Source organism: Entelurus aequoreus, linkage group LG22, assembly GCF_033978785.1.
Source record: "Entelurus aequoreus isolate RoL-2023_Sb linkage group LG22, RoL_Eaeq_v1.1, whole genome shotgun sequence".
Classification (NCBI taxonomy): Eukaryota; Metazoa; Chordata; class Actinopteri; order Syngnathiformes; family Syngnathidae; genus Entelurus; species Entelurus aequoreus.
The window spans coordinates 26,921,157-26,939,687 of record NC_084752.1 but is presented as its reverse complement, the minus strand read 5'-3'; the positions used below and the strand labels follow the sequence as shown (position 1 = coordinate 26,939,687).

At 39.2% G+C, this 18,531-nt stretch overlaps 2 protein-coding genes across 6 annotated transcripts in view; one reads left to right on the top strand and one right to left on the bottom strand.

Annotated features, from left to right (window-relative positions):
• LOC133639313 (fibroblast growth factor 20-like) overlaps positions 1 to 15,904 on the bottom strand; it is a 31,741-nt gene extending 15,837 nt beyond the window's left edge. For both annotated transcript variants that reach the window (XR_009823768.1, XM_062032546.1), the window contains exon 1: positions 15,849 to 15,904. Coding sequence is in view for 1 of the 2 variants with exons in the window: in XM_062032546.1 (XP_061888530.1) it covers positions 15,849 to 15,885 (37 nt within the window). In the remaining variant the exon portion in view is untranslated. The remainder of the gene's footprint in view (positions 1 to 15,848) is intronic.
• micu3a (mitochondrial calcium uptake family, member 3a) overlaps positions 6,589 to 18,531 on the top strand; it is a 48,072-nt gene continuing 36,129 nt past the window's right edge. For all 4 annotated transcript variants that reach the window (XM_062032543.1, XM_062032542.1, XM_062032545.1 and 1 more), the window contains exons 1-3: positions 6,589 to 6,883; positions 12,539 to 12,686; positions 15,288 to 15,319. In XM_062032543.1, coding sequence (XP_061888527.1) covers positions 6,626 to 6,883; positions 12,539 to 12,686; positions 15,288 to 15,319 — 438 coding nt within the window. In that variant the 5' untranslated portion in view covers positions 6,589 to 6,625. The remainder of the gene's footprint in view (positions 6,884 to 12,538; positions 12,687 to 15,287; positions 15,320 to 18,531) is intronic.

Below are 18,531 nucleotides of genomic sequence, written 5' to 3'. Positions count from 1 at the left end.
ACCGGAAATTGGTACTGTATCATTTCAAATATGACAGGTGCCTAACCCTAGATAAATGTATGTGTGAGCTTGTTAAGGCGTCTGGGAGTGAGGTCTGCCAAAGTACTCTTGCACAGCTTCACATGGCAGCTGTTACACATACTGAAACACTTTTACCGACTTGGAAATATTTTATGCAAATAATACAGTCAGATGTAAAGTAAAACTAAACATCTCAATATAGGCTCAGGATATTCACAACTTGCTTGGCTTTTAACCTCTGTAGATGTTTTAGAGCAGGGGTGTCAAACTCATTTTAGATTGGGGGCCACATGGAGAAAAATCTACTCCCAAGTAGGCCAGACTGGTAAAATCACGGTACAATAACTTAAAAATAAAGACAACTTCAGATTGTGTTCGTTGTTTAAAAATAGAACAAGTCCATTTTGAAATTGTACAAATCATAATGTTGTTGGGTTTTTTTTACACTTACATGTTGCAGTTAATAGTTTTCTACCTTTATTTGTCGTTATTTATACTTTCTGAATAAATTATGTGATAATGTTCATCAGTCAACTCATTGGTGTTAATTTTCAATCTACCAAGATGAAAAAATTATATTGAAATCAAATTACAGGATGTTATTTATGTGGTTTTATCATTTTCCTCGACAGATGTACTAAACATCATGTGGTTTATTTTGTACATATGTAGCATCATCTACAAAGATACAAATAATTGCTATTTCGACATCCAGTGGACACATTTAGAACAGCTGTTTCCTTCATTCAAAAATTTCAGGTTAATTTTTGTACTTAGCAAACTCATCCCGCGGGCCGGATAAAACCTGTTCGCGGGCCTGATCCGGCCCCCCGGCCGTATCTTTGACACCCCTGCTTTATACCCTTTCATATAAATCCAGTTGTAAACATTTCAAATTACCTGTTGCGGTTAATAGGATATATACTTTATTTGTCGTTATTTATATTTTCTGAATAAATTATGTGATAATGTTTATCAGTCAACTCATTGGTGTTCATTTTCAATCCATCAAAATAAAAAATAAAAAAAATCTAATTACAGTGTGTTATTTATGTAGTTTGATAATTTTCCTCGACTGGTGCACTAACATCATGTGGTTTATTTTGTACATATGTAGCATCATCTACAAAGATACAAAGAATTGCTATTGCGACATCCAGTGGACACATTTAGAACATCTAAATTTCCGGTTAATTTTTATATTTAGAAAACTCATCCCACAGGCCGGATAAAACCTGTTCGCGGGCCTGATCCGGCCCTCGGGCCGTACGTTTGACACCCCTGTTTTAGAGCCATCACCTTTAAATGTTGGAAGTTGTTCCAACATATACCTCAGCTTAGTGACAAAATGTCCTAGTGAGGTTTGGAGTAAGAACAGCATATAATGCATGGCCATGACTATTCCAGCATCCAGTCTATCTACAGAACTTGTAATTTCCCACAAATGTGGTAGAAAATAGAGAATGCGTGCCAGGCATCACTCTAATAAAAGAACACCCAGTTTCATTGATGGGGTGTTTCTTCAAGCGTTACAATTTTTTACTTTTTCCAGCAGTCTTTGAATGCATCAAAGTTGTGTGCTGTGAGATGGTGAATCTAATGCTGCCACAGACATATTTTTGCTGTTCTTTTCATCTCGTCCTTGTTCACAAATGCTACTTTCTAACAATACCATTTGGCCCTCAGTGTCTGCGAAGAAAAACTCTGTACCCTCCCTAAACTAAATGCATGGTTAATTTCACTACTAAATTAGCTTTTTTTTCTTAATGTGCACATTTTTGGGCAGTGGTTCTGTCTTGACCGGGAGCCTAAGTTTCAGTTTTATGTGAAATTGATTTTGGCGGCTATCCACGCACGCGCAGAAACAGCTGACCCCCCCCGTCCCTAGAGACTTGCATTGATAAATGACTTGAAGCGGAGGTCGACTGTGCTTTGTGTTTGTGTGCATGCGCGTGGGAGGGTGTCCGAATACGTGCGTGTGTGATCGCTGTAGGTCATTTTGTGCTCATGTTGATTTCCACAATGACAAAATGGCATCAGCATTGCGTAACAGCCTTGTTATTCTGTTTGAACATTGTGCGTCTGTGTGTATATCTATATATTTATGTATGGTGTTGTCCTGTTGCTTCCCCCTTCATTCATTAGTATTTATGACGAGAAAATAACTTTCTCTCCCAAAGGGATTGATCAGCATTGCCCCCAGGCTGATCAGCTCCTGATATATTAGATATTGATCTGGTCACAATGAAGACGTCAACTCCATAACCACATGAGGTGCAAACTGAAGGGTTCCCATAGTCATGTGACTCTCTGTCCACAATGATTTCTTAGTTTACCCCTTCCTTAATGGCATTGGGCAGAGTGAAGCCAACCATGTAGGCACTATTTCTGTGTGGAGGAGGTGCACTCATGGATCAGGCCCCCAGGGTACAGCCCCAGCCCCCGCCTGAGCCCAACCTGGACCCACCTCCACAAAGAAATTGGTAATCGGATGGCTGAATAATGGAATAACCGAATAAGTACCCCATAGGTTAATATTGTAAACTGATGTCTGCCTGGTCTGACAGAACTCCAATGGTCTTTGACAATGGAATATTTATGTATAATTTCTACAAGATGAAGTGGATACATTATTTGTTCACATTAGTGCTTCAAAAGTCAACTGTGCAAATGCAGTGATGGGCAGTCACAAGTGACATGTAGCTAAGCTACGTAGCTTAACTACATTTTCCAGTTGCTTGGCGGTTAGTTACCTACTTTTTTAAGGAGTAGCTTTTCCTGTAGGTTGGCTACTTTTAGCGAGGTAGTTTACATCAAAGCTATAAGCTACAAAGAGGTAAAATGGACTGCGAATTCAGGCCAAAAGAAATATGGGGAAAATACAATGACCTGGAGAAATGAGAACATTCATACATACGGAGAAAATCCATGATGATTGGTTGGTGTTTGTATGATGAGTCACAATTGGGTAAGGTTAGGGTGAAACATTACGGACTGGCCAATCAGAGGCAAGATAAGACGGGTCATCGGAACTAGTAAGCAAAATCATAACAGTCACACACTCATGTCATATGACGACAAGAGAGTCGGAGACAGAGGGACGCTTCAAGCTGATGACTAAAAAAAAAGAAACATACTTGAAAATAGCAGAGGAATTATCTCACACAGATTAGATTTTTCCTTGAGTGATGAAGATGATGTGCAGGAAACTTACAGTAATGCGTGTCCTTGGCCATATTTGGACAAATGTATGCGTTTAGAGAAAACAATGACCATAACCTTGGTTTTTAGGTGTTAACTCTGCAAACCAAAATCATAATTGTTGACTGTGACATCGAAAAGACATAGAAACCAAATTTAGGAACTGCACTTTTTTTTTTTTTTTTTGCCTATTCTTCACTATCATTATGAGAGACAAGAACACATGTCTTTTTTTTATTTTTTTATTTTAAAGATGATGAAAATGCTTGGAAAATGCGGCTAATAGGAGTCACCGTTTGTAAATGTATATATATGTGAACAGGTAAACCTTTCCTCTATTCTCTGAGCATCAAAGTCATGCAAAAGGCCCTATCAGGCTAATATTGGTACCACAAATATTGACTTATAATGGAGACTTCATCTTTGATATTCTTTTGATATATCCTCTCTACTAAAATTACTTTTATTCCAAGTTTCTATCTATCCATCTATGCACTTATATACTAATACCATAGTTAAATAGAAACTTTATTAATGAAATACTGGCAACCATTGATTTTCAAAGCACAATGATGGTTTCAGTAGTAGTAATGAATAAATGAATCTGTCATATTTAGTATAAATTCTCAGATCCCTTTACATGTCTAGTTTATCATTATTATTATCTAGCTTGGTGGTGTCTAAGTTTTTTCCTCCACCAAGGGCCGCAAACTGAAAAGTTTTGATACTTTTTTTATTTAAAAACAAAATACATTGGGTTTAGTTTTTCCTTATCCTGATGTGGGATCTGAGCCGAGGATGTCGCTGTGGCTTGTGCAGCCCTTTGAGACACTTGTGATTTAGGGCTATATAAATGAATACATTAATAATAATAATTTTTTTAAAATGCCCATCCATCCATCTTTTTTCTACCGCTTGTCCCTTTTGGGGGCGCGGGGGGTCGCTGGAGCCTATCTCAGCTGCATTTGGGCGGAAGGCGAGGTACACCCTGGACAAGTCGCCACCTCATCGCAGGGCCAACACAGATAGACAGACAACATTCACACTCACATTCACACATGAGGGCCAATTTAGTGTTGCCAATCAAAATGTATGGATATATATATATATATATATATATATATATATATATATATATATATATATATATATATATATATATATATATATATATATATATATATATATATACAAACCCCGTTTCCATGTGAGTTGGGAAATTGTGTTAGATGTAAATATAAACGGAATACAATGATTTGCAAATCATTTTCAACCCATATTCAGTTGAATATGCTACAAAGACAACATATTTGATGTTCAAACTGATAAACTTTTTTTTTTGGCAAATATTCATTAACTTTAGAATTTGATGCCAGCAACACGTGACAAAGAAGTTGGGAAAGGTGGCAAAAAAGACTGATAAAGTTGAGGAATGCTCATCAAACACTTATTTGGAACATCCCACAGGTGAACAGGCAAATTGGGAACAGGTGGGTACCATGATTGGGTATAAAAGTAGATTCCATGAAATGCTCAGTCATTCACAAACAAGGATGGGGCGAGGGTCACCACTTTGTCAACAAATGCGTGAGCAAATTGTTGAACAGTTTAAGAAAAACCTTTCTCAACCAGCTATTGCAAGGAATTTAGGGATTTCACCATCTACGGTCCGTAATATCATCAAAGGGTTCAGAGAATCTGGAGAAATCACTGCACGTAAGCAGCTAAGCCTGTGACGCTTCGATCCCTCAGGCTGTACTGCATCAACAAGCGACATCAGTGTGTAAAGGATATCACCACATGGGCTCAGGAACACTTCAGAAACCCACTGTCAGTAACTACAGTTGGTCGCTACATCTGTAAGTGCAAGTTAAAACTTTCCTATGCAAGGCGAAAACCGTTTATCAACAACACCCAGAAACGCCGTCGGCTTCGCTGGGCCTGAGCTCATCTAAGATGGACTGATACAAAGTGGAAAGGTGTTCTGTGGTCTGACGAGTCCACATTTCAAATTGTTTTTGGAAACTGTGGACGTCGTGTCCTCCGGACCAAAGAGGAAAAGAACCATCCGGATTGTTATAGGCGCAAAGTTGAAAACCCAGCATCTGTGATGGTATGGGGGTGTATTAGTGCCCAAGACATGGGTAACTTACACATCTGTGAAGGCGCCATTAATGCTGAAAGGTACATACAGGTTTTGGAGCAACATATGTTGCCATCCAAGCAACGTTACCATGGACGCCCCTGCTTATTTCAGCAAGACAATGCCAAGGCACGTGTTACAACAACGTGGCTTCATAGTAAAAGAGTGCGGGTACTAGACTGGCCTGCCTGTAGTCCAGACCTGTCTCCCATTGAAAATGTGTGGCGCATTATGAAGCCTAAAATACCACAACGGAGACCCCCGGACTGTTGAACAACTTAAGCTGTACAAGCAAGAATGGGAAAGAATTCCACCTGAGAAGCTTAAAAAATGTGTCTCCTCAGTTCCCAAACATTTACTGAGTGTTGTTAAAAGGAAAGGCCATGTAACACAGTGGTGAACATGCCCTTTCCCAACTACTTTGGCACGTGTTGCAGCCATGAAATTCTAAGTTAATTATTATTTGCAAAAAAAAATTAAAGTTTATGAATTTGAACATCAAATATCTTGTCTTTTTAGTGCATTCAATTGAATATGGGTTGAAAAGGATTTGCAAATCATTATATATATATATATATATATATATATATATATATATATATATATATATATATATATATATATATATATATATATATATATATATATATATATATATATATATATATATATATATATATATATATATATATATATATATATATATATATATATATATATATATCCATCCATTTTCTACTGCTTTTCCCTTTTGGGGGTGCTGGAGCCTTTCCCAGCTGCATTCGGGCGGAAGGTGGGGTACACCCTGGACAAGTTGCCACCTCATCGCAGGGCCAACACAGATAGACACACAACATTCACACACTAAGGCCAATTTAGGGTTGCCAATCAAAATGGATATATATATATATATATATATACACAAACAAAACGTTGTGTTAAAATGACTAAGTATATTATTATTATTATGTATTAGTTTGAACATGTTTCTAATTACATTCCGATTTTTTAAAATCTTTGTTGTTACATTTTCACTGGTGTTGTTTTTTTGTCGCAATATGTTGTTAGATTATCATTATAATCTATATATGTTATTAAAAAAACTGGTTTTAGGTTTATTCTATATCAAATAGGTGTTAATGTCAGGCCACACTAGGTAAACCGCAAATCTCGCGATGGCATCGAAAGCACGCAGGATCTCGTAACAGCCCTCAAAGTTGCCATCACAGCAGCATAGCGGCAGCAGCAACAACAGCAACAATGGCCGCCTTCCGTAGAGTGGCATCACTGGCCGGTCAGATTCATCGTTGCTCGGTGTCGAGAAGCGAATTCGCCGCTCGTTTAAACAGCTCCAGGGCACGGAGGTGTCTCTCTTTCGGGCTATGCCTGGCGACGGGAGGGGCCGTGGCACTTTACTTATACGAGGATGTGACGAAGCGCAGAAGCGGGAAGAGAATGGGGACTCCCAGCATCCTCAGCGTGCTGCCGTCCATCCCCGCCGTCGAAGCCAAGGAGAAGGTAGGCGGCAGAACCATACTCTTGTTGGGGGTAACATGGCGACCCATAGCAACTGTTTAATGACGTGTTCTTACTGCTTAGTAACGAGGGCCTTGTGTTTTTCACGTCCTGCGTGGACCAACTTCCAACTAATTGATCACGTTCCTCTATTACTGTAAGAATAAGTTATTGTGATACTATGTTAAACATATGAAGTGTGTTATTTGTGGATTGTGTTTGCTCACTATTTGGCAGCTCGGCGACACACACACACACACACGCACAAACACACACACACACACACACACACACACACACACACACACACACACACACACACACACACACACACACACACACACACACACACACACACACACACGCACACACACACCCTGCCAGGCGCTCTCCGCTGTGGCTGGTGCTGAAAGTACAACATGAGGACTCGCAGCTACTGCAAGCTGCAACAAAACATTTCAATAAGATATATATATATATATATATATATATATATATATATATATATATATATATATATATATATATATATATATATATATATATATATATATATTAGGGCTGCAACTAACGATTAATTTGATAATCGATTAATCTGTCGATTATTACTTCGATTAATCTATTAATAATCGGATAAAAGAGACAAACTACATTTCTATCCTTTCCAGTATTTTATTGAAAAAAAACAGCATACTGGCACCATGTTCTGGACATTGGGGGTGCAGCATACACCAATAATAACACAGAAATGTAACTCATCAGAACTGAATCAGATATTGTACACGTTTCTGTTGTGAATAATAAAGGATTCATTTTAGGCTGCCTCTAAATAATAGCATGAAATATTCCAGCACCTTCATAACGTTTAGTTATACTAAAGCGTCACTCAAATCTAAATATATTTATATAGCTTTATCGGGCCCGGCTACATTGATCCATTATGAAACCAACCTGAGATATTTCTGTCCGTTACGTTTATTTCGAAATTGGTAACCGTGCGTTTTCTCTCTCAAAACAGAGTCAAATGTGCCGGAGACACATTATCAGCCCCGCGTTGCAACAAAGGCATAACGTTAACGTTACTCACAAAAAAGCTGAACTCATGAATGCCTGTTGCCACTATGGACTTAAAAAGTTACGTACTGTGAGTTCCCTTCATCCATGGCTCCAACATGTTTCCTTTTCAGGTGCTCCTGAAGCAATGTTGTACTTCCGTGCCATTTTGCAGGAAACGGTCTTCTTTGAAGTCTTTAAAGTAAAGTGTTCCCACACTTTTGACGACTTAGGTCGTACACTTTTCTCCATTGAAGCAATAACCTCAAGATGTTTTTCTGCTGAACTATCCGTACGGTTTTCCTGCGCCATTTTTCGAATATTTCCAGCAAAGGATACGGCGTCGTCACGTGAGCTGCACATGACACATCACTGGCTAGCTTACCTCCACCTCATGAGACGTAGCCTCAGCGCCGCCATGGCGCTGTTTTGTACTGTTTTTGTACTTATTTTGATTGTTGCTTCTCAGCTGTTTGTAAATGTTGCAGTTTATGAATAAAAGTTTATAAAAAATAAAATAAAAATAAAAAAAGCCTCTGTGCATGCGCATAGCATAGTTCCAACAAATCGATGACTAATTTAATCGCCAACTATTTTTATAATCGATTTTAATCGATTTAATCGATTAGTTGTTGCAGCCCTAATATATATATATACACGTTAGGTCAGGAAAAAAACACAGGCTATTTCATCCCTACAAGCCTGTTTCGCAGGTTTCCCTCCTCTTCGGGGGATTTTATTGAAGTGTCTGTGGTTGTTACATATACACTATATTGCCAAAAGTATGTGGCCACCTTCCTTGACTCACATATCAACTTGAAGTGCCATCCCATTCCTAACCCATAGGGTTCAATATGATGTCGGCCCACCTTTTGCAGCTATTACAGCTTCAACTCTTCTGGGAAGGCTGTCCACAAGGTTGCGGAGTGTGTTTATAGGAATTTCTTACAAAAGCGAATTGGTGAGGTCACACACCGATGTTGGTCGAGAAGGCCTGGCTCTCAGTCTCCATTGTAATTCAGCCCAAAGGTGTTCTATCGGGTTCAGGTCAGGACTCTGTGCAGGCCAGTCAGGTTCATCCACACCAGACTCTGTCATCCATGTCTTTATGGAACTTGCTTTGTGCACTGGTGCACAGTCATGTTGGAAAAGGAAGGGCCCCGCTCCAAACTGTTCCCATAAGATTGGTAGCATGGAATTGTCTAAAATGTTTTGGTATCCTGGAGCATTCAAAGTTAATTTCACTGGAACTAAGGGGTCAAGCCCAACTCCTGAAAAACAACCCCACACCAAAATTCCTCTTCCACCAAATTTCACACTCGGCACAATGCAGTCCGAAATGTACCGTTCTCCTGGCAACCTCCAAACCCAGACTCGTTTATCAGATTGCCAGATGGAAAAGCGTCATTCATCAGTCCAGAGAACGCGTCTCCACTGCTCTAGAGTCCAGTGGTGACATGCTTTACACCACTGCATCCCACGCTTTGCATTGGACTTGGTGATGTATGGCTTAGATGCAGCTGCTCGGCCATGGAAAACCATTCCATGAAGCTCTCTGCGTACTGTACGTGGGCTAATTGGAAGGTCACATGAAGTTTGGAACTCTGTAGCAAATGACTGTGCTGAAAGTCGGGGACCTCTTTGCACTATGCGCTTCAGCATCCGCTGAGCCCTCTCTGTCAGTTTACGTGGCCTACCACTTCGTGGCTGAGTTGCTGTTGTTCCCAAACTCTTCCATTTTCTTATAATAAAGCCGACAGTTGACTTTGGAATATTTAGGAGCGAGGACATTTCACGACTGGTTTTGTTGCACAGGTGGCATCCTATGACAGTTCCACGCTGGAAATCACTGAGCTCCTGAGTGTGGCCCATTCTTTCCCAAATGTTTGTAGAAACAGTCTTCATGCCTAAGTGCTTGATTTTACACACCCATGACTGGGCCAAGTGATTAGGACACCTGATTCTGATCATTTGGATGGGTGGCCAAATAATTTTGGCAATATAGTGTATATAAGGTACATTACATGGGGGTGTGGCCATTGTTACACAGTAGTGCCTTGTGATGAGACCAGTTCGTTACGTTTGTTTAAAGTGGACATGCTGGGGTGGTATATAATTAAAACATTTTATTTCAGGCACAGGTTACATCTTTTAGCTGCACTGTTGTATGGTGAGCTAGATGTGACAGTTTGCCATGTAATGGCGTGATCAATTGTATTGTCTTTAAGAGTCCATATGTATTTACTCAGCTCTGTAAAGTTCTTGAGTTTCGGCCTACAAAATGACGCTGCTCATGTAATGCGTTTCTTTTTTTCATGACTATTTACATTGTAGATGAAGGCATCAAAACTATGAATGAACACATGGGGAGTTATGTACTTAACAAAAAAAGGTGAAATAACTGAAAACATGTTTTATATTCTAGTCTTCAATCCCTTTGCTCTGATTACTGCTTTCCACACTCTCGGCATTCTCTCGATGAGCTTCAAGAGGTTTACACTTCACAGGTGTGCTTGTTGTTACATTATAGAGTCAGTGATCAGTTTAATGCTTATGTCAATGCAAAGTTGAGTCGAGAGACTCCGACTGGTGTGTTCGTTGCAAGATTTCACTCCAAAATAGACCCTGACTGGACTTGAAATGTGAAGTGAATTCTTTTTATATAGCGCTTTTTTTCTCTAGTGACTCAAAGCGCTTTATATAGTGAAACCTATTATTTACATCTTTAAGCTACATCTAAACCAGTGTGGTTGGCACTGGGAGTAGGTGGGTAGAGTGTCTTGCCCAAGGACACATCGGCTGTGACTAGGCTTGCGGAAGCGGTAATCGAACCTGGAACCCTCAAGTTGCTTGCACGGCCGCTCTATCAACCGAGCCACGCCAATGTTACAAATTTTTGGGCAAATATATTACGTTTATTCAAATAGACACTAAAGGATACAGAAAAAGAAGGAATCTATTGACTCCATTGTCGGGTAGACCTTTACCACATATGGAGATATCCGCTGACGTCACACTTGGGAAAAAAACTCACATATTAGGCAAATTCCAAATGGCTCGTATGGAGGAAGGCAACATTATTTTATAAATATCTTCGCAATGATTTTGAATTTTCGTGACTTATGCAGATTCCAATACACAAAACCAGGTACCATTAAGTAAGAAAACTTAGTTTTGCATAATATGTTCCCTTTAAATTGGTATAGTCTTCATCACTGGTGGTGCTTGCGTCTGCCTTTTCATGTCATTTCTTAATGGAGAAAGACATTTATGGCTTTTGTTTTCATGTTAGCATTTAAGATAGCAAGCTGACGCCAGTCAGTCTGTGAGTCAAGTGCCGTTATCAATTACAGAGGCAGGTGTGTATTTCGGGGATGAATGAGCGGTAATTAATGAATGAGGGGTAACATGATTTCCCCAGACAAATGTTCTTTTGCCTCACTATGACAGCATTTCAGTCACAATTGTGTCATTTTCTGTGATATTTTATATTTAACAGTACAGTATTTTTTCTGTAAGTCCGTTAACGCAGAATTCTTAGGACCCTACTGACACATAACTTTCCCTGGTGTGTTCCCCTTTCTTCCATTATCTTGTTTGTTGCCAAAAGTTGATTTTTTTGTGTAAATACTCAAAGTCCACAGCTTAATAAATCCACCAAACAGAATATTGCTGCTCTTTAGCTCGAACACACTATACACCTTTGCCACTCTAAACCAGTTAAATCCCCCAAATTTCTAATCTTTTTTTAGAGCCTCTATGTTTTGCATCTCTTTCAGCATGGCATATGAACCAAACTGCCTTTACAAAACCTATTAGTGAAAACCAAAAGCACGATTGTTCTGTATTCTCTTGGCAAAAAAGCAGAATACCATTCCTTAAAATGCTCCCTCCATGAAGGCAGGATCAAAGCTTTATGAATGGATCGGTTTGCTGATTAGCATGTTAGCTGAGCTGTGCAGAAGCCTTGCGTGCATGAGCCCTGTGGCCAGGCAGGTTTAAATTTGGAAAGCTCTCTGCTAATTGCATAGCTTCATGCAGTGCAGTTGGTGGTGTAGAAGCTTCCACCACTGCAGCTAATCAAGATGATGGGCTGGCTGCTCTGAGATTCTAATCATATTGAAAGTGAAATAACGTGTGTGTCCTTGCACTAAGTGTTATTATATTGCACTGGAGGGCCTGACTATGTACATATATATATATATATTTTTTTTTGTGCCAAGGATATCCTCATTGTAGACATCCAGCTGAAGGGAGACATGTTCTGTACTGCTGTTGAGGTTTGCAATGTGTATAAAAGACTATTGTTTCTTAATTAAAAACAAATACAATCAATGCTGTGTTTAAAACAGCTGGTGATGCTGCGCTTATTTATTTTTTATATTTGTAAATCCCAGTGATGAAGTTGTGACACAAAAGTGGGAGGCAAAAGTTGCTGCTAAAATGTGCCCATTGACAAGCTCATGCTGCTATAATGACAAATGGCAATGTAATAATTATTACATTATCTCCTGTCCCGTTGTATACATTTGCATTATCTGCATATCTATTTAGGACGTACATTAATGCACTGTCAGTTCCAAACATTTGTCTTTTATTTTACAGGCACATTCTATGGACTTTGAGGATGGAGATGTGCACATGTCGTCCCATGAACACCGCTTCCGGTTGTTCAGCTCTGTGGAATATGAAGGGCAGCTGTACATGACTCCTCAGAATTTCATTGAGTCTGTCACGATGAGTGAGCCAAGAAGTACGTATACTAATAAATACTAGGAGTGTAAAAAAAAAAAAGATTTTCGAATTAATCACAATTCTTATTTGTAACGATTTTTAATCGATTAAAAAAAATCATTAATCAATTTTTTTTTAAATAGATTTTTATTGTTAATTTTTTAATCTGTCCTGTCCAGCCACTCAGGCACATAATAGTGTTGATGTACAGTAGATGCCCATATCTGCTGTACATATTGAATTTAGAAAACAGTAATGTTGGCTATTTGTCTTGTTGCCTTATTTGTATTTGACTTGATTAAATGTTTGGGTAGGATTTTATTTTAGAAAACAGTTTTCTTTTAAGTAATATAGAAATATTATTAGAGCTGTTTATCTATTGTATGAATGAATGTGGTTAATCATACAACAGGAATCCAAAGTTATTAAAAAAGTATTGATTTTGAATCGAGAATCATTTTGAATCGAGAATCGTGTCTGAATCGAATCATTACCCCCAAGAATCGAATCAAAATGGAATCGTGAGGTGCCCAAAGATTCACAGCCTTAGTATATACATATGTACATCTATCACCTTATACACATCGTTCATGTATATGTATAATGTCAGGGATACATTTGTTAAGTAATCACTGTTTTTGCATCAATTCTTATTGACACGTTTGTTTTATATTGTGAATTTATTAACTTTATATTCAACAGCACGGTGGAACATGTGGTTTAAACGTCTGTGATTGACTGGTGACAAGTCCAGGGTGTACCCCACCTCTTGCACAAAGTCAACTGAGATAGGCTCCCACTCACCCTTTAGCCTCCATATACATAAAAATTAATTAATATTAATGATAACACATGTAATTGTACTATTGTATATTGTTCAAATTCTCCTTATAAATTAATGGAAAGTGACAAGAACACATATTACAAATATTATTGCTCTAAAAAGTATTGTACTTTGCAGCTTAGTAAATGTGCCACTATAAAATAAACTGTTAAGATTTTATGTAAATACAAACAATACCAAATATATATACAGTACAGGCCAAAAGTTTGGACACACCTTCTCATTCAATGCGTTTTCTTTATTTTCATGACTATTTACATTTTGGATTGTCACTGAAGGCATCAAAACTACGAATGAACACGTGTACTTAACAAAAAAAAGGTGAAATAACTGAAAACATGTTTTATATTGTAGTTTCTATTAAACATGTTTTCAGTTATTTCACCTTTTTTTGTTAAGTACATAACTCCACATGTGTTCATTCATAGTTTTGATGCCTTCAGTGACAATCTACAATGTAAATAGTCATGAAAATAAAGAAAACGCATTGAATGAGAAGGTGTGTCCAAACTTTTGGCCTGTACTGTGTATATCTATTTTTTTTCTCTCAATGCCTTTCAGTAGACCCCCATCCATCCATTTTCTACCGCTTATTCCCTTCGGGGTCGTGGGGGGCGCTGGAGCCTATCTCAGCTACAATCGGGCGGAAGGCGGGGTACACCCTGGACAAGTCGCCACCTCATCGCAGGGCCAACACAGATAGACAGACAACATTCACACTCACATTCACACATTAGGGCCAATTTTAGTGTTGCCAATCAACTTATCCCCAGGTGCATGTCTTTGGAGGTGGGAGGAAGCCGGAGTACCCGGAGGGAACCCACGCAGTCACGGGGAGAACATGCAAACTCCACACAGAAAGATCCAGAGCCCGGAATTGAACCCCAGACTACTCAGCACCTTCGTATTGTGAGGCAGACGCACTAACCCCTCTGCCACCGTGCTGCCCCTTTCTGTAAATGATTAATGGAATTTATTATACTAACCTAATTTGATGTGTTATACTTTAATTGTCAGATGTAAACAAGATAGGCAACAATTAAGTTTTTAATAATGAATATTGAAAAGGCTGGGTTTTGCTATCTCTGTCAAACTACCGCCAATAGAAACGGGATCTGTCGTGGCCAACCTCAAAGCAGATGGCCCGGCATTTGTTTAGTCTAAGGTTAATGGCAGTCAGACACGCACACCCACACTGACACAGACACATCACACACAGCACTTGTATACATTCCATTAGCTAGCATTTACACTTTTTTTTATCCAGTGTAGTGTATATTGAAACTTAGGCAAGTGGGCTGTAATCTCCCTGGATCATCAAGTTTTTTGCCTACTACAAATTTTATTATTGGGTTTTTAAGTGGGCACGTATTGCGTGCAAATCATGCACCTGTATGAGTGTTTGTATCTGCACTGACTCCGTGACATATGATACCACCACACATACTGTACCCTCTCAGCAGCCGACATCCTCTAATGCCCCCTTTGAAGTTGAATTTAAGATGAACTTTGTTGTATAAAACCGAACAAAAGTAGTTTGTGCTTTTACTGGGACGTTCCGTGTACTACAAAGACAAGCACAGGGCACTTTAGATAGGCCTGTGATGATCACAGTTGTATATACAGTGAATGTCTGTGTGCGTGTCTGTTGTGACTGTACTGGGCACATTAAGACCCTTTTCTAGATAATACAGATGCTATCTGACAGAGCCCACCCAAATGCTCTTCTCTTATTTCCCTTCGTTTTCTCTTCACCTTTGTCTGGATCCCTTGCAGGCAAGAAGCCCTGGAGGTCCCTGACCAAACAGGTGGGAGACTCACTAAAATGTTCTTTCCATTCCACCTTCTTGCTGTAAGCATCCTTTTCAGGAAATTCTACAAATCACTATTTTGCGTGCGCTTTTCCTTATTACTCTCCTTTAAAGCAGTGGTCCCCAACCACTGGGCCGCGGCCCGGTACCGGTCCGTGGATCGATTGGTACTGGGCCGCACAAGAAATTTGAAAAAAAATATATATATATTTTTTTTTTATTAAATCAACATATAAAACACAAGATACTCTTACAATTAGTGCACCAACCCAAAAAACCTCCCTCCCCCATTTACACTCATTCACACTCATTCTGTTATTAATATTTCTGTCAGGGTGTGTTGGTGACAAACCCCAAGATGCAGAGATGGCAGGCATTGAACAGGAAAACATGATTTAATTTAACACTACAGCAAAAAACAAACAAAAGGGTACAAATAAAACGCGCGCATAAGGCGGAGAACAAACTTGGCTATGAACTAAAATAGCAAAAAGGCTAACTGTCGACAAGAAACAAAAACACTTACTAGTGATGGGTCCGGCAACACAGATGCATCGGCGCATGCGTTGAGCTCATAGGGCGATACCCTGTGTCGGTGCGCGTACCGCTTTTAGAAAGTCACGTGACCGATCATGAGCTGCTTTGGTCACGTGACCGATACGCGAACTGTATCGCACTGACGCCTCCTCTGTGCCCGGTGAGCAACTTTCCCTCTAAGGTGCGCGCCTGCGCAATTGCGCACTGCTCAAGCGTCCTCTGCGCACACTGTGCGCCGCACAGCAAATATATGCCGCGCACCAAATCAAACCCATCTGAATTCTAAACAAAATAAACACATTTATTCTGTGTAAATTTGAAATGCAACTTTGAGTGACAGTGACAACAAGCGGCCCTAACGGTGTTCGTCAACAACACGCATACCACTAAACCACTGGTACGTTTATGGCCACACAAAAAGTCGGACAACTCAAACACCACACAAAGTTACACTATGACTCCTCAGTCATACGTGTGCTTATTTTTCTGTCATTTATTATTAATGTTAATTTATTGATATTAATCATGGAATACTGTTACTAGAGAAAGATTACAGGAATGACGGCGTGGCGAAGTTGGTACAGTGGCCGTGCCAGCAATTGAAGGGTTGTTGGTTACTAGGGTTCAATCCCCACCTTCTACCATCCTAGTCACGATACATGTTCACATTATTTATTGACTGTATCTAAAAAAGATAAAAATATATTTTTATTTAAATGAAGATATGAAATAATCCTAAATGAAATACAATGACTTGGTTTATATTATTGTATATACTAGGTCATAAAATCAGTGTCAGTTGAGTCGGTCCATAGGTTGCCTGTAGGGATTTTTAATGTCCAGCAGATGTCAGTATTTAGTGACACAGTATCGACACAGTATCAATACAGTTTTGCAATGTGTCGAAACGCTTCATGACGCCTCATCAGCCCATCACTAACACTTACTGTGACACAAAGGAAGTATGACATGAGCGGAGTGAACAAAAGTAGACAGAGCTACAATGACAAGTATTGTGACAGGTAGAAGTGACAATAATCCAGCCCTGACTGGAGTGGAAGGCAGGTTCAAATAGCATCTGGCTGATTGACACCAGGTGTGGCCCGGTGCCAATCAGCCACAGCTGAGAAATGAAGGAAATGAAGACAGAATAAAAGCACTGATAGGAAACTAAGACAAACGCAACCAAACTGTCAGGGGCAACCCTGACAATTTCTAGTTCCTACATTATATATCAATATAGATCAATACAGTCTGCAGGGATACAGTCCGTAAGCACGCATGATTGTATTTTTTTATGACAAAAAATAAAAAATCCAAACTTCTGTTTTGATTTCTGTGTTAAACTGAGCAAAACTAATTCCACCTGAATGTGGTGTGCAATAGCAGGAGTTTGCATGAATGTACAGGAACTTCCCAACGTTATATTCATTTTCAGCCCACATCCTAATAGAGGCTGCAGCACCTCTTTTGGATGTAGCTAAGTTGTGCGCTTGACTTGGCCTCAATTGCTTTAAGATGTCATTAATTCCATAATGCCATAATTCAAATTCAAATCAGAAAATACAATCATCTTACAACAATCTTAATTAATTAAAATCAATCAAATACTGTAGATAAAATACTTACAGTTGTCATATGCACAATTAAATAAAAGTGTTTTCAGCTCAGATTTGAACAATGCCAGCATTGAAGCCCGTCTCACATCTTCGGAAAGACTATTCCAGATTTTAAGAGCATAAAACTGAAATGCAGTTTCAACATGTTTGGTCCAGACTCTGGGCACGAGGAGGATGTTCTCAGAGCTTGAGATGGTTTACGTGGCTCTAATAATAAGAGATGTACATCTTGACCATGAAAAGACTTGTAGACAAGTAGAGCTATTTTAAAGTCTATTCTCTGAGCAACAGGAAGCCAGTGCAGTGACCTAAACACTGGACTAATGTGGTCGTATTTTCTGGTTCTAGTCAGGACTCGAGCAGCAGCATTCTGGACGTACTGTAGCTGCTTTACAGCTTGTTTAGAGAGCCCAGTGAGACGGTCATTACAGTAGTCTAACCTGCTGGAGACAAAGGCATGGATTAGTCTTTCTAAGTCTGATTTAGACATTATACCTCTGATTTTTGCAAAGTTTTAGGTGGTAAAAGCTGCTGATGTTATTGACTTAATGAGGCTGTTAAAGTTAAAGTCTAAGTTACCCGTAGATTTCTAACCTGATTATTAAGTTTCAGGGAGAGGATCTCAAGGTGAGTAATAATAGTTTCTCTTTGTTTGTGTGGGCCAAAGACAATGATTTCAATTTTATCTGAGTTGAGCTGAATATTTTTTTTTGCATCCACACCCTGATATGTTCGATGCAATGACAAAGTGAATGAACAAGACGACGTTCAGTTGCTGCCATTGACACAGAGATCTGAGTGTCATCTGCATAGTTGTGATAGGTCACACTGAAGCTGCGTATTAGCTGACCGGTTTTGCAGCATGTACAAGTTAAACAAAAGGGGTCCAAGAATCGAGCCTTGAGGAACCCCACAGGTCATAGCCATTTGCTCAGAGACACAGTTAGCAATTTCAACAAAGTACTGTATGTCCTGTGTTTGAGATAGGACTTGAACCAGTTAAGAACAGAACCGGATATTCCCACCCAGTTTTTTAATATTAACTAATTAATA